Below are 26,200 nucleotides of genomic sequence, written 5' to 3' on the forward strand. Positions count from 1 at the left end.
CTATCCTCCGTGAATTCATCCAATCCATTTTTAACTTACCTACCCTCTTGGGTCCCACCGTGTCTTTTCACAATGAGTTCAGTTTAATTATTCTTTCTGTGGGAAAACTTCCTTGCCCCCCCCCCCCCATTTTAAACCTGCCATCTGATCACTTCTTCTTGCCATCAGTTCTTTTACTGAGACATGAGTGAACTTTGCCTTTTCAACATCTCCGCAGAGGTGATGATTTTATAGACACTCATTTCATTTGTGCTTTCTCCTCCATCAACACCAATATTTATTTTATTTCAGAACTTGCATAAGTACCCAAATACATGAAAAACATACAACTTAACCGTTCAGCCTAGACTGGACCCAAGTTAGATGGTTTAACATGAGTAGACACTTCCACTGGGAATTATGATAAAGGACGGACTTGCATTTTTTTGTAAAAAACTGGGAAGATTCAAGTAGAGCTACAGAACTTTTAAATGTGAAAATTATAGGACTACATAATTTCTACTACAAAAAAAGCAATCCCCTTTTCTATCAGAGAATACAGCTCCACTGAAGATTAACTGCTTCATAAAATCATACTTGCCAAAAAATGTTTGAGAAAAAACAATGGAAATGTTCTGGCGTTCCCGTCTGGGAAAAAAAGCTTTTATATTATTCACAGTGTAGTTTATATTTTGCATTGTACTGTAAAATAAATGCCTAAATTGAAATGAAGCCAAATTTCTAATTGATCAAAAAGAGCACCTCAGGAAATTTTGAAATTTCCCAGTTTTATTTTTACTTTGAATGCAGACAGATTTTCTTAATTCTCTGGTAATTGTAATATTCATGCTCCGCACATTCATTTTAGATGTATAGCAAGCCTAGCTTTCAGAGATGCTGAGCATCTGCATATCCCTGTAAGTTTGCAGGAGGGATAGGCAGCGTGCAATCTGGGAGTGCATTGACCTTATCCTCTGCCAAAATTATGCCATTTGGAAAAATGAACCTTTAGGATACAAGTCTTAAGAAAGATGCGGTGATAAAGAACCTGGGAAGCAGCAATTTTGTTTGTACCTTAATTAACTGTGGGTATTAAAAATGGTTTTTACCATTTTTTTAAATGGAGAATTTTCTCCATTAAAATTACGTAGAAATTGTAGTTAGTGGAGAATGCAGTTTCTCCTCATGAGCCAGGAACAGTATATTAAACGTGGCATTCTATTTGGTGTATAATATTAAATCCAAAGTCTCCTCTTTCACCTAGACCGAAGTTACCGCCCAGTCTCCAGCCCACCGTCTAACCTGGAGTGACCCGTGCTGCTGCAGCTCAGTCTCCCAGGCAGGAAGCGCATTTTGGGTTAGTGGGTCCATGCCGCTGGAAATGGGCCCTGCAAAGATAAGTGCCACCGCATATCGTTAAGTACGAGGATAGAATGCACGTATTCCTAAACTCTTAATTTATCCAGGTATTTCTTAGAAATTAAAATCCTTTCATGCCAGTGTCATCGTTCTTCCAGCTCAGTGTTTTATTATTAAGGCTTTTGTAGGCATAGGAACTTTTTACATTCCTTACAATTTTTGTTTGTTGCTTCATATGCAACATCGAATTAAAGCAGCAAGCTTGAAATAAAGAGGAACCAGCTCACCCTTTTTTCCCCATCCTTTTTATAATGAGAGCACTTTTTAGCAAAACCAAATTAAGGTATTTTGCAGGTTTTGTATTTATTTTTAAATAAACCAATATTTCTATGGACACCTGGAAAGAAAATGTCATTTTTATACTCAGCAAAAAGCTTTTTGTGTTCCTAGACTTTTTAATAGAGCAAATAAAATACAAGTAACAGTTTGCTTGGTTTAAGTTTCTACTTGCACATAAAATTCAAATTTCCTTTTTCTTACATAACTGATGCCAGCCAGTTAATCTTCTGTAGAGTTTGGAAGTGGCAGAAGAGAAAGGTTCTCATGTGGAAACGTACCTGCAGTTGTATTTTTACTGGAGACTAACGGACAAAGGCAGAAGGCAATACCATTTTGATGGCTGCTGGACATAAGGCTTGGACTGCGTCCTGGAGAGGAACATGACACTTTAGTTATTTTCTGTGGCTGCTCTAATAATTGTCTCTTGAACCTCTTTATTCAAGTGTATTTTTGATATGCAAATATCATACCGGGGCAATGGGCAACATCATTTTGCGATCAGCGAGCCTTATGCCAAGCTTAATGCCCACCTCAGGAGGAAGCCATGCCACGCCACCAAACTTGAGCTTGTGTAGGAAGTTGCAGTGAACACTCACCTGCGTAAAAGCTACAGTTTTAATGTTTCCAGCAACTACAGAATAGCCTAAGACTCCTGCATTTCATAAAGAAGGGGAAACACTAGAAGAGCTTGGAAGCTTTTGGCAGTGGAAAAAACTTTCAGACAGGGAAAGGAGCATCAGTACAATGCATCTGCATGATTGTCTGGATAGAAAACTCTGATGCCCTGCAGCAGTCTCTGAAATTAGAGGTCTGGCCATCCCTGTGCCTGAAAGAATGCAGCAGAGTGGCACTGAGCTATGAATAACGTGTAGCACGACAAAAGGATTCTTGGACTGTTAACATGTCTAGCATGGTAATGCTTTCAAATATAAAGTTGGCCGTAGTTGACCTGCAGGTTCTTCCCACCAAGGGATGAAACTGGTGATGGATTCCACTATGTGGATGCTGTATAGCTTATTTATAATGAAGATATAAAACCCTGCTCCTTTGGACTCAGGAGGAATTAAATGTAAAAACAGACTCCTTTTTTATGTTTGGGTTGGTGTTTTTTTTTTTCCCTCCAGCTCTAGGCGCCTTCCCAACAGTCGGCACTTAGCTCCAAAAGCACTCTCGTAGCTTTCTATGTCAGGACCATGCTTTACTGGAAGTGGATAGTTTTCTCCTTTGCTGAGAGTTTACACTCTTTATTACTAGCACAGACTGGGATACCCAAATACAGAAGATTGAACCCATGTGGCACATCAGTGTAACTGGTAAATAGCTTTGGAGACTTCATTCTGTTTGCAGTCAGGAGTAATGTCACATTGGAGTAGATGATTTTGAAGAAACGTGGCTGTGACTTTCCTTGGGAAAAGTTTGGCAGTCTTCCCTCTGCTTTCCCACACTGCTTTGCATCCTGCCCCAGCCAACTGGTCGGTGTACCTGTGTGGGCCTCAGTGCTTAAGGATAGCAGTGACAAGATGTCACCGCCTTGCCAAATGCTGGTGAACAGCCATGTTCTGGATCTTGGCACTCTCATACTGCAGGAGTTGGCACAACCACTATAGTTTTTAATTTAAACCACTTCCCAGGCTTCTTTCTCATATGTCTAGCTGGGCCTGTGCTAAAGACCTCCTAGCCCTGTGGGGAGAGATGAAAGAGAAGAAATCTTGGTTTCAGAGTATAAGAAGGACAAGATTTTTAGGCCATTGTTACAAAGAGCGGCCAAGCAAGGCTGTGAGGTTCCCGGCAGTGGCAGGTAAATGTCAAGGCCTCGAAGGTGGCTTGGTGAAGATCAAGGGATGGACTCTATGTAACCCTTACCAAGTGTCCATATTATGAAGAGGTGAATAGGATTTTTTACTTAGGATACGTGCATATTCTCACACTTTAGCATACTGCTGAGAGAGAAGACCATGCTACAGTGGGCCATACTGTCTCTGAAGTGCATCTCAAAAGCTCTGCTCAAACTCCATCACTAACAGTTCTGTCTCCAGCCCAGTATCTCCACGGACTCCCAGCCTCCTCCTCCGTAATATGAACAGCAGTGCTGCAGAGATCAGTAAACATCATTGCATTTGCCTTTACTGGGCGTAGTGATACTGTGTGCATTGGTAGGTGGTGCTGGGCATTGTCATCTGGGGCAGGTTTGAGCCACGCTTTCCAACTTTTAACAGTTTTCTGCATACCCAATATGATGACACTGGTCAGTGAAAATGCAATAGCAAGTCCACGGCCTTTGAATGGCCAGACTGCCAACTGCAAACCCATCCTCCGGACTCGGTCAGCACTTCAGCAGTACCACCTCCGAGCCACCAGCTGACCCCCAATCTCTTGTGCTGTGCCTTTACCAGGTTCAACAAAGAATCCTTTTTCACAGAAGTGCACAACCTGAAGCAATATCCCCCCATCGTGTAACAAATCTATGCCATATTTGGACCATGCAATAAATGGGTTTAGAAAATCAGTGTATGTTAGTGGAGATCTTGTCAAAGCAGGTTGATTTCTGCTCAGTAAAATCTCAGGCAGTTTTAAAAACTCCAAAGCTGCTTTTGACTTGCAAAATAATAGCGGAGTGTTTTTCTGATCTGTTAAAGAACAGTTGCAGAAGTAAGTAAACAAGGTGCCGCATGGCACACCACAATTCACAAGGCACAAATAAGATTAGTCCCAGAGAGACCCACAACTTGCTATAAAATGGCATTGGCAGCACCAAAAAAATTAACATCTTCCCAGGGAATATAAAATGGGATTTTTAGGTACAGAAATTACTGTAGTGTGTCCCCAATGTTGTAAGGCCAGGAGAACCTTCTCACTGCTTTGCACAGTGGCAGTTGGACTCAACGATCCTTATGGGTCCCTTCCAACTGGAGATATTCTATGATTCTATGACATCAGCCAAAACAGTTGTGCCATTCCAGCTGCACAACATCAGAAAGTGTTAGTCTAGCGAATACCGGCGGTATGTCACTTGCTGGGTTCCCCTTAGCCTTCCTCAAAAAGCAGCATGCCTTTTCTATTTTGGTTCGTGGATAGGGACATGTCCTCCAATGAACGTATTGGCTGTAGCAGTGCAGTGTGATGACATCCTGAGTGGACCTCCGCAGGTTCCCTACACAGTTAATCGGAAGGCTGATCACGTACTGCCTCACTGATGTGAAATGCAATGCAGTGGAGGAACAACCCAGCTTGTCTCAGGCACCTAATACCGCCCCTGAAATGATGGAACTTTCTTCTACTCCAGGTTCAAAATGCGCAGAAGGGCAGCTGGGAAAGAGTCTCAAAGGTAGAGCCATGCCACAGGCGGGAAGAGGCTCTGGGGTATAAAAATGTGAAGGGTGTTATATAAAAATTGTCTGTTGCAAAGCCGAATAACGACTAAGAGCTTATTAATTTCTCATCCAACAAGGCTATCAACTCGCACAGCCAAACCATCCAGAAGCCAGGTGTTAACTACTGCCCGGATTGAGTAGGGAAGTGAGAGGGGAAGGGGTAGAGAAGAGGGGAGGCTGTTTGGGGAACTCCTCAAGGCTTCACTAAAGCATGGGAGAAAGGAAAGCTGTATGGTCATCAAAAGCTGGCAGGCAAAGGGCTCCATTTCACTCAAGAGCCTGTAGAAAAATGCCCACAGTGGGGAGGAATGGCTTAGACGGAAAACACTCTAAAGTGGTCAGGAGGTTGCAGGAGCAGCCAGTGGCCACCATGAAGAGGAAAACCTGGCTGGAAAGGACATACCACCAGAACTGCTGTTCTGCTCCTCTGAACTCTTCTGAGCTTGCCCTGGTGGGAACAGCAGATTGCCACTCGAAGCTTCTGCCACACCTCCTTCCAGCTGGAGATGGGACACAGTTCAACCGCTTCTAGCAAGCGGGAGGCTGGTGGGAGGCCATCCTGTCCCCACGGCTGCTGAGCAGTCTTGCCCCATGGTGGGGAGCTTTCGCTTACAAGGTCATGACTGAACTTTCCCTCATCCTTTATTTTAACGCCTTAACTTGGTGGTTCTGCAGTGAGACTACCGCCACTGTTTGCACTTCGATTACCATATATATCTGTGGCACTTTTCTCACAATAAAGTCACATTTTGTGAAATTATACAGGTGCTTGTATTTTCACCTATCAGAATAAAATGATGCTATTAATAAAATTTATGAATAACCTAAGCAAATGATATAGACCAGTTGTGTAGGCAGCGAAGCTACAGAAGTCAGTAGAGCCAGGTATTTGAATAGCCCATGCAGTTAAAGGAAGGGGCTCACCGTCTTTAAAATCCATGGAGGCATTCAAAATACGATTATTCTGCAATCCCGTTCATGGCAAACCTTGCAGGTTGATGCTACACAACCCTTCCCATTGATTGATACGGCCTGCACAAGCGCTCTGAGCACATTAAGCCTGAAGTCCTTGGCTAAAGATTAAAACTTAAACATCCCTGTCCCTCAGAGCAGATGCACAAAAGTATTTGCTAGCACAGTTGTCATTTTTGTGGAAGTGTCCTGTGGGATGCCATAAGCGTCCTAACAACTGGCTGAACTGTCTCCTTTGCTCCCACAGGTGTGGTTAAATGAAATGGCAGTCGGTGCTAGCTGGAGGCTGGCAGGGCTCAGCTGTGTGGTGCCTGCTGGGGAGTGCCCGTGATCCGCTGCTTGGCCTCCTGCAGCCACCGCTGGCTGCTAAATGCTCAGCAAAGGTTTCATCTCCCACCACGGCAAGGGAGTAAGTGGGATGCCCCTGGACTCAGAAGGTAACTCCTAATGTGCCCCATTTTCACCGTGCTCACCGCAGTGGCAAATGAGCCTTTCTCAGCAGTGGAAATGGGCATTTCTGACATTTCTCAGGTCTTTGCTGGTTGCAGATCAGCTCACACTGACATCAGTGAACTCGCCCCAGTGACCGATCACCAGCAGCACAGCCCGTAGGAGTGTTTCACCCGGAGGCGCCTGCTGGGAGGTCCAGCACGGCTCCTGGAGGGACGTTCCTCCTGGCACGGGGAGAGCAGGCTTGTCTCCTTTCTAGAGCACAATGCTCGAATGTGGTGGCAGTGACTCCTAACCACTGTCTCAGAGTACAGAAACCACCAAGAAAACTCCTTTCTCTCATACTGATCAAATTCCTTAGCTCTACACATGGCTCTGCTCTGGCGGGATCACGTGCCTGTGTTTTGTGTTGAAGACGCTTTTGTTTTGTAAAGAAACTCAAGTGGTTTTGCTGCTCTGAATGAAGGACAGAGGTTGTATCTACCAGTTTTGGTGACATTTTACACTACCCTAGCAGTATTGGCCATGAGCTGAATGTTAACGAGTCAGAGCAGCATAACAGAGCGTCAACATTTCGAAACAGGCTTTTCTTTTCGTGTTTGTTTGGGTTTTATTGCCACTACTAATATCTCTTCCAGGAAACAAAATTTCCCAATACTTCCTCTTCTGGTAAGTCATATAGTGTGTGTGGTATCCTACCCACAGGAGACGTGAGAGGTGAAGGGCAAGGAAGGGACGCAGTCTCTGGGTTTATTTTCTGGACTGCAGCCATGCTCCAGTTTGGACTGCACATTACACAACAGTGTTGTTCCGCTCGCGGATTGATCAAGGATACCATGGGCAATGGGAGAAGTAGGAGGGAGTACTAAAAGACGGTGCAGGCGGAGCTACAGACAGAGAGGTATTTAAACGAACGCACTGGATAGAAAGAGAACAGAATTCTGCAGTGTCTGAAAGCCAAGAGTAAAACTTTGAACTATTCCTTCTGAATTTGCACTTTTACATATACAGCACGGCTGAGTTAGAGCCTGGAGATGGAAACATGCAGAGACAACAAGGCTGATTTTCTAGATCTTTTGATCCTACAACCTGTCTTCTCCAGAAGCAAGGTCTAGCTTCTAGGAAAACAAAGGTAACACAAATGAAAGTGCTTTCTGTTAGGATAAGAAATCACCAAATACCAGTGTAAAAGTTCAAAATGTGCTGAGTTCCCAGTATTTAGAATCGGTGACTGGCTAATCTCTGCTCTGCAGCGTTTCAGTGTCACTGATGTCCTGCAGTTTATTTGAAGCCAAAACCATTATTCTTGGGAACCAGGCAGGTTTTCAGATTCTTTCCAAAAACCATTCAGTATAATTATGGGGTAGGATATACTAAAACTAAAATGTTAATTCATCCCCACACTGAAACATACATTTAGAGGCCTCTAGGATTCTTGTGAATGAGAGCAACAAACAGATAGGACAGAAGGCATTTTGTCTTGCAAATCCATCACGATATGAAACAGAACATTCAGAGGTAATGGAGAAACCCTTTGGCTCCAGCATGTTTAATGAAAACTGAATGCAAGGTGCATTTTCTTACGCTGTGGTCTCCCATCCCAGGTTTCCTCCCTGTCTGAAACAGTGCGCCAAAGCTCAGAGCAGCGCATGTCCCCTTGCCAAAAGAAGCCTTTTGTGAACCAGAATAAATATGAGTAGAGACTGGAGCCTCATCTCATTTTGGACTTGCCTTGCTTCCCCACAGGTCCCCTTCTAACTAGTTCATTGGTTTTGATACTGAAAAGCAGATCCTGATAATCCTGGGTAGGGTGACATTAGGATTTGAATACGGAAGAAAAGAGAGGTCAGAGTGGAGTCTTGATACAAAGAACCAAACCGCCCCAATCCTATACAACTGTATAAAACCCTTAAGTACTCCTGAATAAAGAGTTGCCTTTTTGTAGACTTATAGCTGATGGCCTTGTTCAAGTATCCATTTTTAATGCATGAAAGGAAACGTGGAAGATAGTTGAGAATGCAATTTGCCAAAACTTCTGTGGCGAAACAGCAAAGCTTAAAGGTCTGGTTTAAGATGATTTAGCAAACTGTGGTGGGTTGACCCTGGCTGGACGCCAGGTGCCCACCAAAGCTGCTCTATCACTCCCCTCCTCAGCTGGACAGGGGAGAGAAAATATAACGAAAGGCTCATGGGTCGAGAGAAGGACAGGGAGAGATCACTCACCAATTACCATCACAGGCAAAACAGACTCAACTTGGGGGAAATTAGTTTAATTTATTACCAATCAAATCAGAGTAGGATAATGAGAAATAAAAACTAAATCTTAAAACACCTTCCCCCACCCCTCCCTTCTTCCCGGGCTTAACTTTACTCCTGATTTTCTCTACCTTTTCCCCCGGAGTGGTGCAGGGGGACGGGGAGTGGGGGTTGCGGTCAGTTCATCACACATTGTCTCTGCCGCTCCTTCCTCCTCAGGGGGAGGACTCCTCACACTCTTCCCCTGCTCCAGCGTGGGGTCCCACCCACGGGAGACAGTTCTCCACGAACTTCTCCAACATGAGTCCTTCCCACGGGCTGCAGTTCTTCACGAACTGCTCCAATGTGGGTCCCTTCCATGGGGTGCAGTCCTTCAGGAACAGACTGCTCCAGCGTGGGTCCCCCCTGGGGTCACAAGTCCTGCCAGCAGGCCTGCTCCAGTGTGGGCTCCTCTCTCCATGGGTCCACAGGTCCTGCCAGGAGCCTTCTCCAGTGCAGACTTCCCATGGGGTCACAGCCTCCTTCGGGCATCCACCTGCTCCGGCGTGGGGTCCTCCAGGGGCTGCAGGTGGATATCTGCTCCACCGTGGACCTCCATGGGCTGCAGGGGGACAGCCTGCCTCATCATGGTCTTCACCACAGGCTGCAGGGGAATCTCTGACCTTGGTGTCCACAGAGTCGTTTCTCTCACATATTCTCACTCCTCTCTCTGGCTGCAGTTGCACAGGTTTTTTTTTTCCCCTTCTTAAATACGTTATCCCAGAGGTGCTACCACTGTCGCTGATGGGCTCGGCCTTGGCCAGCGGCGGGTCCGTCTTGGAGCCAACTGGCATTGGCTCTATCAGACGTAGGGGAAGCTTCTAGCAGCTTCTCACAGAAGCCACCATTGTAGCCCCCCCACTACCAAAACCTGGCCACGCAAACCCAATACACAAACACAAGTCTAAAAGTCTTGAGTATAGTGCAGCTTTGCAAAAATAAGTGGCCTTCAGCCACAGAATGGATTTGATAGTGCTGTAGGCGGGGTTCGTGTTCATCTCCAACCACTAGCTCAAGTCACAATATTGCTTATTTGCTCGAAGTTTGTGTAGCTAACATTCACAAACGTAGCCCATGGTGACTCCAGAACAACCTATACATTTAAATGCTAATGACTACAGCATAAGCTAAACAATAAACCTCTCAAGAAAACCTAAAACAATGTGAAGAAGCAGATACAGACAATAAAAATGGAAGTATTTCCCATGTGAATATAAAAAAAAATAAAATTAGAGGCTAATAACTAATAGAAGAAGTCTTACTAGTCCAGAGAAGCTACTCCTTGAATGATAACTCGTTACTTACCATCGGACTCTGGGTATCTTACCCACAACAGGCTGCTTAAGTAATGTAGATCTTGTTCATTTTTATCAATTCTGCTTGTCAGCCCTAATGGCAATGTTTAAGTTTGACTTTGCACAGAAGCCACCAACAGAAATGCATTACTGAGTGTGCTGCTCTGTTGGCATGACTCAGGGTCGTCGACACAAAGAAAGGATCTCAGCCACACAACCAAAGTTAAAGTTGCCTCCTGCCAATCCACCACATGCTAAATTCCAGTAAATTGCTTAATTAACGTAACGAATGCAGACTGCACTCTAGTCTGCACTGTGGGTAGCTGGAAACACCCTCTCGTACATAAGCAACAATGCCTTGTCCTTTAACAATGTGGTCTAGATTTTATCCATTCTTAAGAGCTCCTATGTGCACACACCTTGTAAATTGTCCTATTTCATTGTACAGAAAGTATTTCTGGTTAACTATTTTAGTAGTCTCATTTATATTCCCTATTTCTAGAAAGGCTCATGCATATGTTTAATGCATGAATAGTTCCAGGGAAGTCAATGGGAAAATTTATATCTTTAAAGTTAAGGGTGCGCATACATCTTTACAAAGTCAGACTGGACTCTGCATCTATACCTACAGCTTTTCTCCAGCTGTGTCTACCTGAATATACGTAACTGAACCAGATTTCTAACAGTAGTCCATTATTCCTCCAACTGGAAAGTCAAAATCCACCCATTGACTGTACAGTCATCATATATGGCTGGCTTCCTTTTTCCTGCTTCTTGCCCAAAATACTCAGAACATGGGGCATGAAAAAATTATTGTGGGGGCTAGAAAAGCGCATGCACACACAGAGCCAGTTGATGATGACTGGAGAAGGCAGGCAGGCTGTGCTGACAGTCGCTGTCATCTCGCATCACTGCGGTTCAGAGGCCTGTTGTGGTACCCACAGCCTCACTGCACAGAGGCCAGTGTCCCGTTACCAGACTGTGATGACTTGCACTCACTTCCACCTTGTTCTGGATCAAAATCCATGATCTAAACAAACATCTTCTCTTGCCAGTCCTCTATACTATTCATGCCCCGGTTGCTTGTAGCCCTTTCCCGTCAAACACATCAGTCGTCGTGTTGATGGCTTAACACCACACTAGTCTTTTTGGTATAAATGTTCCACTCAGAAACAAACAAACAAAGTAATAATAATCTGTGTCACACCAAAAAAGTAGCTGCATTTTTCCTATCTCAGTTTTATTTTCTCTACTGCAAAGGATAGGCCAGTCTAAGACTCCATAGAGTAGAAAAGTATGCTCAGTAGAAAAGCATAACTGCTGCCTACGTAATGTTAAAGTATCAAGTAGAAACAACATTTTTTGCTCGGTGATTGCATTCCCTCCCACTCTCACACAAGCCAAGAGGAGTCTCTTGTGTACAGCCAGGGAATGGGAGACAAGCACTGGGCTGCTCTTGGCTCAGCTCGGTTTTTTGTTTGTGTTGGACACATGGTGACACTCCCCTTGTCAGATCCAAGGTCCTAAAAGCAACTTGTTTTCATTTAAAAACAGAAAAGGCAGTGCTTTCTTACCAGCACACACACTGGGGAAGGCTGCCCTGCTGACAAAGCAGCTGTCTGTCCTTGTGCTTCAGCTTAGGTACTGTAGATCCCATGGCTCCCCCTCAAATCTCAGGCGCGTCTATAAACACAAACGTTCCAACCTTTTGCTATCGAGCCAGCTATATTGCCAGTTTGGCAACTACAACACCCAGTTCTCAGCCTTATTGGGCCCTATCAGAGCCACGTGGACACAGAGATCTGCTCACACAGCCCAACTTGCAAGACCGGTGCCTCAATTTGTCACGCTCGTATAATAAATCAATTTATTTCCTTTAACTAGGGGTTAGTCAGCAAACTCTTACTCATGCGTTTCTCATACAGTAAGTCGCAATTCCCAGTAGCATTCATGTGAATGAGGTTTCTGACTGTGGCCTTACCTTCGCTTTAGGAGAAGCAGCGAGATGAGCTTGGTTTTCCTGAGATATCAATTCTCTTGTGACTCCTCACAATCAATAAAGACCTCATTTTTCTACCCATGGTGAACAGTTATTGGACATGCGGTCTACGCTGTGTCCCGTACACCATGGTGTAGGAAAGAGATGTTGTCCTCCAAGCAATTGGCCTGACCTGGATGCAGGTGGCCAAGAAGCAGAGCTGCATTTCACTTGCAGCCCCTCCACCACCCCCTGGTAAGTGTCCCAGGGGCGTACGCGGAGGCTTTTTGTGCCGGAGAGGTCCAGGACGCTTTCCCACTGAGCCGTGGGAGATCTCGTCTGTCCTTCTGGGGAAACAGGTTGTTGCAGTAAGCAGTGGAGGTCTATCAGCGATGGCATCTCTCAGTCTGCCCTGGCAGGGCTGCATGGGAGGGCTATCGCTGGATACCAGCATCAACAAAGGCACCGCTGTGGCTCCCTGTAGCCCCCCTGGCCCTGCTCGAACTACTGCGCTCAGGCACTCAGGCGAGAGAGTTTGTGCGTGGTCTGGACCGGGGCTCGGAGCGAGCGTACAGCAGCAGAGGTCCCCTCGGCACTGCTCCTCCCAAGCTCTGGCTGACGGACTGTAAAATCGTCGGGCCCGGGTGCTCAGCCTGCCTCGACCAGCTGTGGGAGGACTTTCAGCTGTGGAGTAATTTCTCAGAGGAGGTGTCTACCCATGAATTAATGTCTCTAAGAACTAATTACTGGGTAAACTGTATAAACAGTCCCTGGAGTGCCTCTCCAGTACTCAGCTTTTGGGCTCAAAACAGACCGAGGAGGCAAGAAGATTTTCAAAGGACAGTCTGTCTGGACAAGGGAAGATGTAGGTGACTCAGTGGTTTTCTCTCTCACAGCCTAAAAAGACAGAAAAGTCCATAGTGGTCATTTGGGGTGAAAATTTATAGCTTATTAATTAAAAAAGAAAAAAAAAAAGCCATTTCTAGGCCAGATCATGGATTCTAGGCTGCCATCCAATGTCAGGAAATGTTCCCCTCCCGGCAGGGGATCCAGGCTAAAAGGTTATTTAATACTTTCTGGTTGATTTTGTATTTGGAATAACTGCCTTAAATGATTGGTTTTGGCCTGAGAAACTGTTTGCTTACCTGGCACCTGAACTTCAGTGATAAACTTTAATGTCCTCCTCTGAGTATTCCCACAGCACACAAAGGACACTTCATGCAGTCCCGCTAGCTATAAATCTGACCTTTTTTTTAAAAATAAAATAAAAATCAGATGTTGCTCATTATCTCTTCCAACTCTGATCTATCCGTCAACATCCAAAAGTTTTAAAAGCCCTGCTTAAGCATGTCTCCACTCCATTGATGGAATATCTTTTAATATTTTATAGCTCTGACTTGCACTTCTAAAAGTACTAATTAATCTCACTAGATAAAAACTGGCACAAAATGGCACAAGTGAGAATAGCTCCATCCTTCCTCACAGCAATTGTGTGCCAGTTCATCTTGGAGCATGTAATGATTTACTGTAATAGTTTTAGGCCCGTAATGGGGCCAATAACTGGCATCTGGAAGCTGTGAGGCTCCTTCCCAATGGATGCCATTCACATACAGTTATTTAATTAATTAACAGCTTCACTAGCATAAGCCAGTAAAGGGTCCATTAAAGTTTTTTTCTAAAATATCTTCCAAAGTAAGAACATATGCTGCACACTGCTTTTCCCTTGGAGAGTGCTTAATGTTGCAACCTGTTTATCTTATGACTGATTTTCAAATTCCACCTTAACCAGCTGCCTTTTGCTCGACTTTAGGATTCAGCAGAGAGCGAACTGCCGAGCACTCAGCAGGAGCAGCGGAATAACATTCTACCTGCATGTGCTCATTCCTGCGCGAGGTGCCAAACCCCTGCAACGGCTGCCTGGCTGCCTCCGTGCTGTTCCCAGACGTTACACGTGATGCACTTTCACTTGCCCATTTCTCTGCTGGGGAAAAAAAAAAAAATCAAGGTGTGGAGTTCATTTGGAATAAGCAAAATACCAGTGGGAAAACAAACCCCACCAGACACTGGAGGGAGTTGGTCAAGTTTGTAGAAAGCATTTGAGAGCCCAGTCCCATGTGAAATGTGGAAAAGCTATCGGGGGCCACAAAGCTAGCAAAGATGGGTTTGGTCTGGTTACAGTGCCAAAGGACTTTGCTTCCCAAACGATGAGGATTCCTGTTCCTGAGGTGCAATTAAATGCAAACCAGGTCCTAATGGGTGCTGGTCTGCAGTAGGGCGAAAGGCTCATCCCTAAGCCTCCCTCCTTCTGCAAGGAGCTGAAGTAGGAGATAAGAGGGGCTTCCCTTGCCACTTCCCTTGTCTGGGCGCACGCACGTGCAGCGTGCAGCTCCGGCTTGGTGCCGCGCAGCAGGCGTTATCTAAGGAGCTGCCCCATAAGGACATAGTAGACATGAAATTGGAGAACCTCTGACAAGACGGGAATGTCATTTAACAATAACTGTCTAAAGTAAGCACTGCTAACATGGCATGGCACAGTGTTAGCTCCCTGGTACTGGATCTTGATATATAGGACATGTCAAAAGTTACATAATCCTTGATGCAGAATCCTTTTCTCTTCTCTGGCTGTAATGTGTTGTGTCGTTCCTCCTACTGCTCTCCCTCCCACCGGCCCACAGCACAGCCTTCTGCCTGCAAGGCTTTTACCGTGGTGTGCTGCAAGGCTTTGGAAAAACAGCAGTGCCCTGGAGCAGCCATCACCTAGAACCCTTCAGCTGGTGCCTCATCCCTGTGATCTACCATGGATCGTCCAAGGACTGTCAGAAACCCAGGGGAAGGCCAACAAGAGCTCAGTTCGATATCCTTGTGAGAGAGATGTCAGGTTCGCTTTGCCTAGATGTCAGGTATGGACAAGTGAAGAGGCATCTTTTTAACTTTGATGTTTCATGCTCCTGCCTAGGTAGAGCCTCAGGCCTGACAAGCCTGAAAAGTTCGGCACCCAGCTCACTTCCAAATCCATCTGGGCCTCTGAATTTGCTCTTCAGCCTAAACCCCCTAAAGCGACCAGTCTGTCAGGGCTTCTGGGTCATGGTAAGACCTCAGTGGTAGTCTTCCTCCTTACAAAAGGTAATGGTAGTCGCTACTGCCTCGCAGACAGAGCCGGGACTGTAGAGGAGGTGGTTCCCACTTACAGGCAGTTGCTTAATGGTAAAAGCACTCTCCAGGAAGCGGCGCATGGACCGAGTTCCTTCTCCTGTAGGAGGACGTTCAAACACGTATCTCCCACTTTCCTCAGCAATACCTCACCCCTATGATAATGTGCTCTCCTGGGCAGGAGGAAGGAGGGAGACTGTGCATTCGCTGTTGCTTTTGTCTGTATGACTTGTAATTTGCACAAACTCTATCAGAAGTCCCTGAAGCAGAGGCCAGAGCTCAGGCTCTCTCCTCCAAGAGGAGTGCCATAACCAATAGGCCATGCAAGGTCATCTCAGCTAACTTCACATATCAAGTAGCTAGATACCTAGATGTCTCATATAGGTAGCAGAGAAACAGGCATTTCCTGTCCTGAAAGGAGACAAATATCTCTCCTGAGTTCCTTTTCCTCTCCACTGACTGTACGTGGAGCCTGGGGTGACTAACACAGTCTTTGAAGTCCAGTTGTTCAATATCTAAATCAGGGCAGATGAGTTCCCCCTCTCCTCCCTCCACCCCTTTCCTGTCTCCTCTTTCTATCCCAGTAAACCTTTCATGTTGCCGCAGCTGTAACAGGAAGACCTGGGAGCACACGGTGATCCTAATCCTCTGCAGAACAACCAAGAGTTAGGGGCTAGAAGGCTCACCATGGAGCTGTGGGCTTGAACCATCTCCAGAAGTTCTCCTGTGACCCAGCGAAAGTTCTCCTGTGACCCAGCGACCCCCCAGCAGAGGAGGTTCATGAGATATGGTTTCCTTTCCCAGCTTGTTTTAATAGACAAGATTGACCACGTCTTGGTTCGTTGCAAGAGATGCTGTAGACACCTACCTTCTGCAAAGAACTGTAAAAAGATTATTAATTAATATGGTAATTAATACCCCATGGGTGCTTTGTGCTTTTGTGGAAAGCAAAGCAACTATAAACCCAGTTTAACTGGCTGTTTTGTTTTGCTGATTTGTACTAGTACTCCAATGAATATACTCTTTAAATGTGGTTTAGGCTTAATATTACTGATCTTCAAAATATTAGAAGTATCCCACACTAGCCATGACTTCAGGTTTCTTGATTAGTGTTCATTTACAGATAAATTATCTCAAGGTGGAATGAAGGTTAAGCACATATACCAGGAATTTAAAGTAAAACACCTCTAACAGATTTTGCAACTAAACTAAAACCAAACAGCAGAAAATCCAAAACCCTCATAACCTAAAGTTACACTTAAAATCCAAACAGGTTAAGGTTAGAAAGTGCATTCTGTAGCAAATACATTCCCTGGTAGAGTTTATTTAATGAGAAAAACCCATAGTCTGTCATAAGTCTCAAGAAAAAAATTTGACCAGCTACAGCCATAGATTTTGACCTCTGCAAGGTCATGGGCAAGTCCAAAGACCCAGTGTGGGACCTTTGTGTGCTGACGTCCTACCTCCACATCCAGCCTTTAGACCAACCTTCTGTTTCTTTTCTAAGTTTGCAAACACATTAGACTGAACTTCTGAAAATATTAAGAGGTTCTTTGATTCTCTGCTGTGGAAGAAAACCCAGTTCACAGCCTGAGAACTTCCTGGGATGGAAACACAATGGTGCGATTTTCTGTTTCCAGTAGTGTCACTGGAGGATCAGCAAGTATCGTTAAAACCATATGACAGAACTTTCACTGGACATATGCCATATAATGTAAAAACACTCAAAGGATTAACAGCAATCAGTGGATATATCTCTAGCTGTGCACACACAGCAAATCTACAAAGAAGGGATTAGAGATATAGGATATGAACCTGCAAGGAAAAAAATACAGTGGAGCCAGAAATGAAATCATAAGGGAAAGGTTATTCCTGTATTTGTAAAATTTTATACAAATCCTTGTGTTACATGATGGCTTATTTGTATTGCAGCAATGTGTAGAGATCCCACAATAAGAGATCAGTCACAAGATGCTGGGTTTTGAACACGCTGATCATGAAAAAAGAGTATATGCCCTGAAGCTTGCAGTCCAAGAGGTATTTCTTGCAAGTGCATCCACACGGTTGTACTGTCAATGTGTGGAAATCGAGTCCCAGGCATTAGCCCAAAATAGTTATTTAAACAAGAAACATCTTCATTCTTCGATGCTCATTATTAAAATAAAACACCCTTATTATGAATTTTAACAAGACCCATGGGCTCCCTAGCTAGCTTTACTTCATCACCCTCTTATCTAGAAAGTTTTTCCTAATGTCAAACCTAAATTTTATTAGCTACAAATGAAGCTGGTTCCTTCTTTCCCTATCCCCCAGTGGCCATGGGGAAAGATTTGTCACTATCCTCCTTACAATAAACTTTAACATATTGCAAGATTTTTATCATGACTCTTCTTTAGACTCTGCTGTTCCCAGACTAAACAAACAATCCTTTCAACATTTCCTCCTAGGCTGTTCCTTCTATGCCTCTGATATTTCTAGTGTCTCTCTCCTGGACTCCCTCCAGTTTGTCTACATTTTTCTTACAGTGCAGTGCCCAAAACTGGACACTGTATTCCAGCTGAGGCCTTACCGGTGCCAAGTGGAGTAGAATAATTATCTCCTATGTCTTAGGTTGCAGTCACACATCCTGTTCTGCCTGCAGCTGAGCTGGGTGAAAAGTTTATTTCTTTTCACCCACTCCAGCTGCTTATCACCACCCCTCAGCTGCAGGCTCTCCCCCTCCCAGGTCAACCAGCATAACTGCTGTATAATTGCTCCCTAACACAATCTGGGTAAATGATCCAGGTTAGAGTCAGTAATTCAAATAACAAGTCTTTTCTAATCATCAGTTTAACAGACCCAGGTAAGGCTGTCGTATAAGGCGGTATAAAGAAGCCAAAACCTCAGGTGAGAGGACATGATGAGCAACAGGGTTATGGACAGCGGCTTTTGCTGCTGGAGTAACTGCAGTCAGAAAAGGACGTCTGATATCGTCCTTATACTCGGCCTTCAGTCCACTCTGCGCCCCCAGTCCCTCCCCATGCTGCTGCCCAGCCGGGAGGTCCCCTTTTTGCATTTCTCCTCCCAAAGTGCAGTAGTTCGCACTTAATCATCAGGCTGATTTTATAACATTTTTCCCCATTATCAATGCCATTCTAAATTCAGATTTTCTTGTCCCTACTAAGACCACCCCAAACAGTGGTATTTTGTAAACGCATTCACTGTTCTCACGCCTGAGGTGGTTACGAAAAGGACGAAGAGAACAGCGAGGCCTGGCTGAAATGCCCTCCTAATGTGACAGCAATACCTTCATCGCCATCACCTACAGGTTTTCATCCACTTCTGCAGCCACCTTAGAGTGACAATGTTTTGTGTCTGCTCACAGCACTGCGTCACTGTGCAGCACTGCACTGCACAGGGTCATAAGGCTTACGAGTGTCACAGTACAAATTTCTGTTGCTCTCCTCCACTGACTTTGCCTATAGAGAACACCTAGCAGGACATGACACAAGCTTCTCAAGCTGGCAGAAGAAGTACAACCAAACATCTTGGAAATACTGTACTGATCGGACTGGAGATGAGCATTTCTTTTCATAATCTGTGGCTTCTGCAAAGATATGATGGAGGACTGAGTTGGCTGCTGATCAATCTCGCAAATCCTCTGCTCCTCTGCAGAACAGAGTGTTTCATGCTCTGAGGAACAAAGACTTGGGAAAACAACAATGCTAAGACACTTTTGTCACAGTCCTCAGCTTGTGCTAAGGGCATTTCTGTACCAACCAGGACCACCAGACACAGTGAGACCATTCAACAAAGTGACCCTGAGAGACTCCTTCCCACAGTTGATGTTTCTTTCTGCCGTTTAGACCGAGTTATACTCATTTTGGTTTATTGCCTTCAGCTCCGGGTATACCTGCATCCTACCCTTTGCTTATCCATGCATCCTTTCCCTGTCCATCCTCATTCCCTATTTTTCCCCTTCTTGTCTACTTCCCATCTCCTTCCATTGAAACTCTCCTCCAACAGCTTCCGTCTTGTTTTCTCAGGCTCCCCTCTGCCACCTCGCCATTCTCTTGGCACCACCACAGCCCCTATTAACCGCATGCATGCACTGCTCTGCCCAGGCACAGCTGTGATGACTCTGTTCATGCTGCAAACCCCGTCTATTTTCTCAGGCTCTTTGGAAGTGGAGGGTTAGGTAGTGCGAGCTGATGGCAGGATGAAGTAATAGGAGTGGAGATGAGGTGAAGTTTTTGTTCTGTCTTGAACACAGACTGCCAATCATGCCATAATAGATGGTGGTTCTAGGCAGGGAACAGCTTTTCAGCTCACCAAAATTAGACCATTAAATGGAATTTCCTCTATGGGCTAATCAGGATTTGAACCCATTTCTCTGGAGATAAAAGGCACAGCTCAATCTCCTGATTTGCAAGGTCATCTGGAATACAAATCAACTTTCATGTATTCATTTGAAATGTTTTTATGTAAGGGATTTTTTTTTAACCTGCTTGTTAGTGCCTTGTGCCTAAACTGGAGCTGTGAAGTGACTTTTTCTCACTAGAGGCTAAATAAAGTACTGTACTGTTTTTATAAATGTCCTAAGCTTTGCCAGAAGGCTGGCAATGAAAGAGGCTGGCAGGAGACAGGCACCGTCTCTGTTCTGTATCACGGAAGTAAGCCCAAGGACGCTGGCCAGTGCCTCCCATCCGCGGGAATGTGACCAATTAACGCGCAGATGATGTCATTGGATGGCAAAAGCACTTCCCTCGCAGCTCTCCCTGCTCTGCCAGCTCCAACCTTCAGTGTATTTTCCTCAGTCTGGTCCATGTACTGTAATAACTAAGTCAACTGGAAAAAATATTGAAGAAAAGACTGAGGAAAAACAGAGTGTAGGGGCAGCTGGAGCCAGTAAAGAAGGCACACTGAGAGCTATAAAGAAGCTTTGTGCAGCAGCTTCTCTCAACTTCAGGATATTTAGTTCCACGGGAGTTGGAGAAGATGGGTAATAAGCTGGCCTTTATTTTAAGGGATATCCCTTGTAGTCTCAGCTGCATAAAGATCAGTCTTTGGGTATGTGGAAACAGTGCTAACAGTATCTCTCTTTCAGTACCTCCTGCTGCTCACTCCATTGAATGGCCTTGGTCCAGCTAGAGAGGAAAAAAGCCTTCCATCCCAAAACAGTCATCAGTCTGAAGGAAAAGAGGTGATGAAAAGAGGCTGCGAGTGATGAAGTGAAGTAATAATTTATAGGAAGATACATGACCACAGCACTCAGGTGCCTGCTCAGGAACAGGGCCCAGTACTGCTAATCCTTAATGTGAGGAATAGGTGCCTGTGCTTCCCCTGCCCCAAAGCATGCACCGTGTACCGCCCCGGAGCAGGTGAGGAGAGCACGTCTCTTGGCTTCATCTGTGTGAATTGCCCTGTGCCCCAGGGTCAGGGAGCACCAGCGTGGGTATGGGATGAGGCTGCTCCGAGATCAAGCCAAGAAGGCAAGGGTCAGTGAGGGACGTGGCCAGGCTCAGACGTAGCTGCAGCATCACTCAGGCAAGGACCTGGGGTGAGGACTGGAGCAAAGGCAGCTCCTGAGCGAAGGGGTCAGCCCCCAATAGAGCCTCTCCCAGCTCGTCTCACGCAGCTCCTTTCCCAGCAGCCTGCTCCCAGATTGCAACTGCACCGCATCTGAATTGGACTTGAGCACCAGCAGCCAAACCCTCGGAGGGGCGACAAGGTTTTGCAGAGGCTGTTGGTGCACCCAGGGTCTGGACATACCTACGTAACTACTTATAGAATTGGCCTACAGAAGTGACTACTCCACACAAACTACGAGTCGAGACATCCAAAGAGCTATGTGCAATTCAGGAGTACATACATATTTGCAAATCGATTTTGTATTATTGTGAATCAATACATGCAGTGCTGATTATGCATATATATAAATTCAAATTGGCTTTGTGTTATTGTGAATCAATACATGTAGTGCTGATTATGCATATATACAAATTCAATCTGGTCTTGTATTATTGTGAATCAATGTATGTATTGCTGATCATACCTGTCCAAGTTTTTATACTTCAGAGCTGATGAGGGAGAGCCAAGCTTTGAGGATGGACAGGAAGAAGCAGCAGTCTTACAGGCATTGAGCAGAATGTCCCAGGGACCAATGTGTTAAACTGATCAAAAAACAAGTTTAAAATTTTACTTGGAAAGACATTCAAAATAAAATTGCCTTGAATGTATCACAAGGGAAGGCCGCTTGAAGTGTTCTGTTGTGCCAGGCAAGCCAGCAAATGTTCACACTTCCTTTTAACCACAGTCACCTGCACACAGTTAGTGAACATTTTTCTACCCTCATCATTTTGCTCCCAAGCCTATGCTTTTCTGTTCTACCTCCATTACAAAACTGGCTTCAAATCATGTCTCAAGTCTGATGTGACAGAGATGAAGAGCAAAAAGATGCCAGATTGCTGGTGGGGGCTCTGGCTGACTGGTACATCGCTGGTAGCTGGAATGTGCTAAGACTAAGGGAGAGCAAAGGAGCCCAAGTTTTTCAGATGCAATTGGAAGGTTCCAGGGGACTTATCTCTGCCTTGTGAAATGCTTTGCAGATCTTCCAACTGGTAAAATGTAAAGTGACACTAAGTGAAATAAGCTACTTTATCATTCAGCTATAAGTATCTTCAAAAACCATGTGACCGAATTATAAATTGTTTAATAAAATACAAGTTCTTCTTGTTCTAGAAGGGTTTTCTTTTTAATGGCTACTTCAGATGTTCAGTTAAATGTATTGTGACCAATGTAATTATCATTTGCCTGCATCTCAAAATTGTCTAATCAAGCACTAGTGGGCTGAGTATTTCATATGCACAAATACAGTGATGTTGAACTCTTTTCTTGTGGATTTAATCTTCCATTTCCACTCACCAGAAATACAAAAAAAATGTGGAGACAAGGGCTAGACATAAGAGTATCAATAGGTAAAATTAGCGTGGAATAAACACAGGCTCAAAAATCAAAAGTAAGGTTGGGCATAACTTTACTGCAGGAGGAGAGGAAAGCAAAACAAGTGGAGAAAAAAAGGAAAACAAGCAGAACTAACTCCTTTTAGACTGGGAGTTTGCTCATGTAATGAAAGGATTACATCATGTTTGTCTGCAGTAGTGAAGGGCTGAACTTGGTGACCTCAGATATTGCTTCCAGCTTCTTGGGCACACAGATACCATTTTACTGAGCACAAAAGACACACCTGACCCCGCTTCCTTCTGCCACTGAACCAAACAATGCAGGCTGTCTATGGGCAGGAGAAGCAATTTACGTATTGACTGCTTTTTTAGAAAGGCACTCAGAGTGTTATCCATGCTCCTTAACTTCTGGATTTAGGCAGAATTTAGGCACCTTAGTTCCGGAGATGGCAAAGGGTGCACTGCCTAACCACCATCATTGCCTAATCCCCTAGGAGCCCTTCTGCTCAGCTTGAAAGCCTGGTCGGTCTCCAACCTAAGCTCTTCTGCAACCTAGATTTAGGTGAAATTGTACAAATCACTTGAAAGATCACTGGAAGGACATAGTCAGAAGATGCCGACAAATGCTAACAGAAACACAGTGATGAAGGTGAAATCTCTTCCCATCTTTTTCACAGCAATTTGAACACACACTCAGAAAGCAAGAAAAGTGCACTGGAGGCTCTGCTCAGCCTAGTGCCACTGGTTGTTTCTTAAAAAAGAGTGAACCCAACTCAGTTTGGCACCCAATAGAAGAGGTTCCTCCAGGGCCAAGAGCCCAAAGGACAGCAATTCCCGTGGGCAGCCCTGAGGCAAAGGCTGGAGCTTTGGGGAGGGGAAGGGAGGGGAGCGAATGCAAATGTAGCATTTAGCACTGGCTACATCCCACCAACTCTTCCTTCACCTAGGAAAGCAGACTGGCTTTTTGACTCACTCTCTGCATATGAAGCCTAAATGTCTAACCTAGGTGACCTGCCTTGTCCTGCTGGAGTCAGTCCCGTAATTTCAGCTTTTGCAATGACTAATGGGGACCTAAATTAGGTGGTCTTCTTTCCTGAGCTCGGTTCCTTAACCCGACTTCCCTGGTATAAGGTGACTGTTGCAATTAGCAGCACTGTGACTGGGTAATAATAGTTTCAGGTTGTGCTGCACAGATTTTACAAGTATTTCAAAATGCCACTGAGCTTTACAGTGCATTGCTTTTCCCTGCAGAAAAGGGAGCAGGAAGAGCATCCAGCAGCCCTATGTACCAGCTATGTCTGTCAGCAGTGTTAATTCACCATAAATATTGTTTCCCCCTTTGTGGATGCCGTCTCCGTCTCTCCTTCAGGATGCAACAATCACACTGTGTTGCCCATTCCTCGGAGTAGCTGGTATTCAGTAGAATACAATATCCCTTCTTTGGTATTTTGTATTGCTACTTTTGTATTGCCATTTTGGGAAGAAATGGATGTATGGGCCGCCTGCAGAAACTCAGCAAGAGCTGTTGTTCCTGCTGAGTTCCTGCGGGCAATGTGGAACAAGCAGGCTCCAGAGCCTCTCTCTCTCTGGCAGAGGCAAGATCCAGCCCCACAGCTCCTGCCGTGCATGCGGCTGCACCCCAAGCATCCCCCCAACTTCAAGCACTCCAGCTGCTAACACAAGGTGGGTTCAGAGGTGCTCATTTAGGTTTTCTCCTGTTTCTTTTTCCACCCTGATTTTTAACTCTGTCAGCACAGACAGGTGCAGACAGATGTGAGTTCACCCTGCCTGTACTCCAAGCCAACCGGACTTGTGCCAGCCCCTGTCTAGGAGCCACAGAGCTATATTAGCATGGCTCCCTGCCCAAGCTAATATGCCTACTGAGAAGGCATGGGCAGAAGAAGCTTGTGTCTGTCTGCACAGAGCCTAACAGGCCTGCCCTGGAAAGCTGAGGACCTGCTACCTGTCTTGAATAACAGACAAATTTTTCTTACATATGGATACAGACATGAAACCACAGGTCTCTGGTCATTTCAGGGAAGGCCCCGTTACCTTTGAAACTGCCATGGATCAATCCAGCAGAGACCCTAGGAAGAGTGCAGTAAAAGCCAAGACGCTGGCGAGCTGGCCACCTTCTTACCTCTGCTCTGGCTGTCCCAGTCCAGATTGCCTGTGTTTATCTCCCCTTCCTTGAGGGAAATGGAGCATAACTTTCCTAATGTAATTTTGGCTAGCAGCTATTGCTTGAAAGCTTTGTGGCGGTCTGACATTAAAAAATTATAAATCTGTTAAAAAAGGTAACACTTTTCTAGAACACAGTCACACATTATATCCTATTTTGATAGAAAGAGAACTGTACCAGCATCCTTCAGCCCATATGTAGGGATGTCAAAGAAAAAGAATAATTTTCAAAAGAAATTCCTGGCTGCTAATAAAAAGTTTACTATCTGATCCTTTGTATATCAATATGGTGACTCAAGGCTGTTTCTGTTGCAATATACAAATGCATTCAGTGCTTCTTTGTGCAACAGCTACTTGTCTTACCATGCTAGGACATAACGTCCAATGTTTGTGACCAGGTGGAAAATGTCCAGCAAAAGGTCCAGTGCCAATGTGCCCAGTTTTCTCAGAAAGATAAGGAGAATTAGGAAGGGAGCTAGTTCCTAATTTGGGCTACCTTCAGATAAAAAGTTTCTGACTGAATTTGTATTTGGTAATCAAAGGTCAGCAGCCAAATCTACTTCCCTATTCTAAAACTCCCACAAGCTTCACACCCAAAGAACATTTTTTTTTTTGTTGTTCTCTTTCTCTCTAGCCATTATAATTCAATAGAAGCATTTGGTGGAATGGGAATAACAGACAATTCTCATAAATTAAAAAGACTTCATGAAGAAGATCTTAGGACTATTTTGAAAAGCAGTATGTTATCCTGAGATCTGGCCATGTCTGATAGATATTCAAAGTCTCAGTGATGTTTTGTTAATTGGAGGAGCCTTTCTATTGTAATCTGTCTCCATACAAGCCTGTAGAGAAGTTAATACGAATAAAAAGAAATAGCTGAAATGTTCAAGTCCTTGAAAAAAATCAACAGTAGAAATTGCAGTTGCTGGATGCTTTCTTTTTGCATCTGAATGGGTCAGCATGGAAGAAGGAGCACCTGGAACAAAAATGGTCACTATCTCATTGTGATTCCAGAGGTTGCAGCTATCATCCTGTTGCATGTCCTTGGGAAAGTCCATACTGAACAGACTGCACTGTGCTGAGATGCCTGAAAAATTATTTGGGTTGTGGCATGCAACAAACATCTATTCATAAATGTCTTGCAATTGTGACCCAGCCCTTCATCTTGCACAAGATCTATAAAAAAGGCTAAGTGACTATAAATGTGTCCCTTGAAGCAAATTATGGAAGACATTATAGGAAGACAGCTTTTCCAGCTTAATGAATTCCTTTCAAGGATGTGTGAAAGCTCCATTGAGACCAATGGTGAGTATCCTTGGACTCCTCTAGGAAGATTTTATAAGGGGTCCTGACTATTGTATTCTTATTTTTCTTCTATTTTCAAAGAGCAGTTAGAAAATAATTTGAAATGGTAATGCTACAGTTCAAACACTTTTCACTGTGAGAATAGACCTAACCAATATGTGAAGAGTCAGCAAAAGGTGCTTGGGCAGATTCAGTTTTATCATGGTAACAATCAGCACGCAAATTATTACAATTCGTGTGCTGCCCATTCTGGAAGAGATAAAAAAATACTTTCCTGCATCTTCCACATGAAAACCCCATTCATTTAATTAATGCACAGATCTGGACTTTCAGTGTGTTCCTACAGGCATCAGCTATACATAGATATGGAATAAGAATACTAAGAGTCAAGGAAGACTTTGCTCAGATCAAATACCTGTGGGTACCTTATATTTATGATACCTCTTGCAGCAAAAGGACTTTCATCTACATATTTACTATGTTATCAACTAACTTAACATATTTTTTGTTTCTCCATTAACAGAGAGAAAAAGATAATGATCTGTAGTGTTTCTGTAGAGAGAGAAACACTACTCTAGAGAATGG

At 44.5% G+C, this 26,200-nt stretch overlaps 1 protein-coding gene across 2 annotated transcripts in view; it reads right to left on the minus strand.

The window, feature by feature from the left end:
- The window catches only part of LOC143157214 (uncharacterized), a 55,687-nt gene that overhangs the window by 12,042 nt on the left and 17,445 nt on the right, over positions 1 to 26,200 (minus strand). The window contains exon 2 of one of the 2 annotated variants that reach the window (XM_076331953.1): positions 1,282 to 1,367. The exons of the other annotated variant lie outside the window; for it this stretch is intronic. Within the exon in view, the coding sequence (XP_076188068.1) occupies positions 1,282 to 1,367 (86 nt within the window). The remainder of the gene's footprint in view (positions 1 to 1,281; positions 1,368 to 26,200) is intronic. 2 annotated transcript variants of the gene reach the window in all.

This window comes from Aptenodytes patagonicus, chromosome 2 (genome assembly GCF_965638725.1).
Source record: "Aptenodytes patagonicus chromosome 2, bAptPat1.pri.cur, whole genome shotgun sequence".
NCBI classification, from domain to species: Eukaryota; Metazoa; Chordata; class Aves; order Sphenisciformes; family Spheniscidae; genus Aptenodytes; species Aptenodytes patagonicus.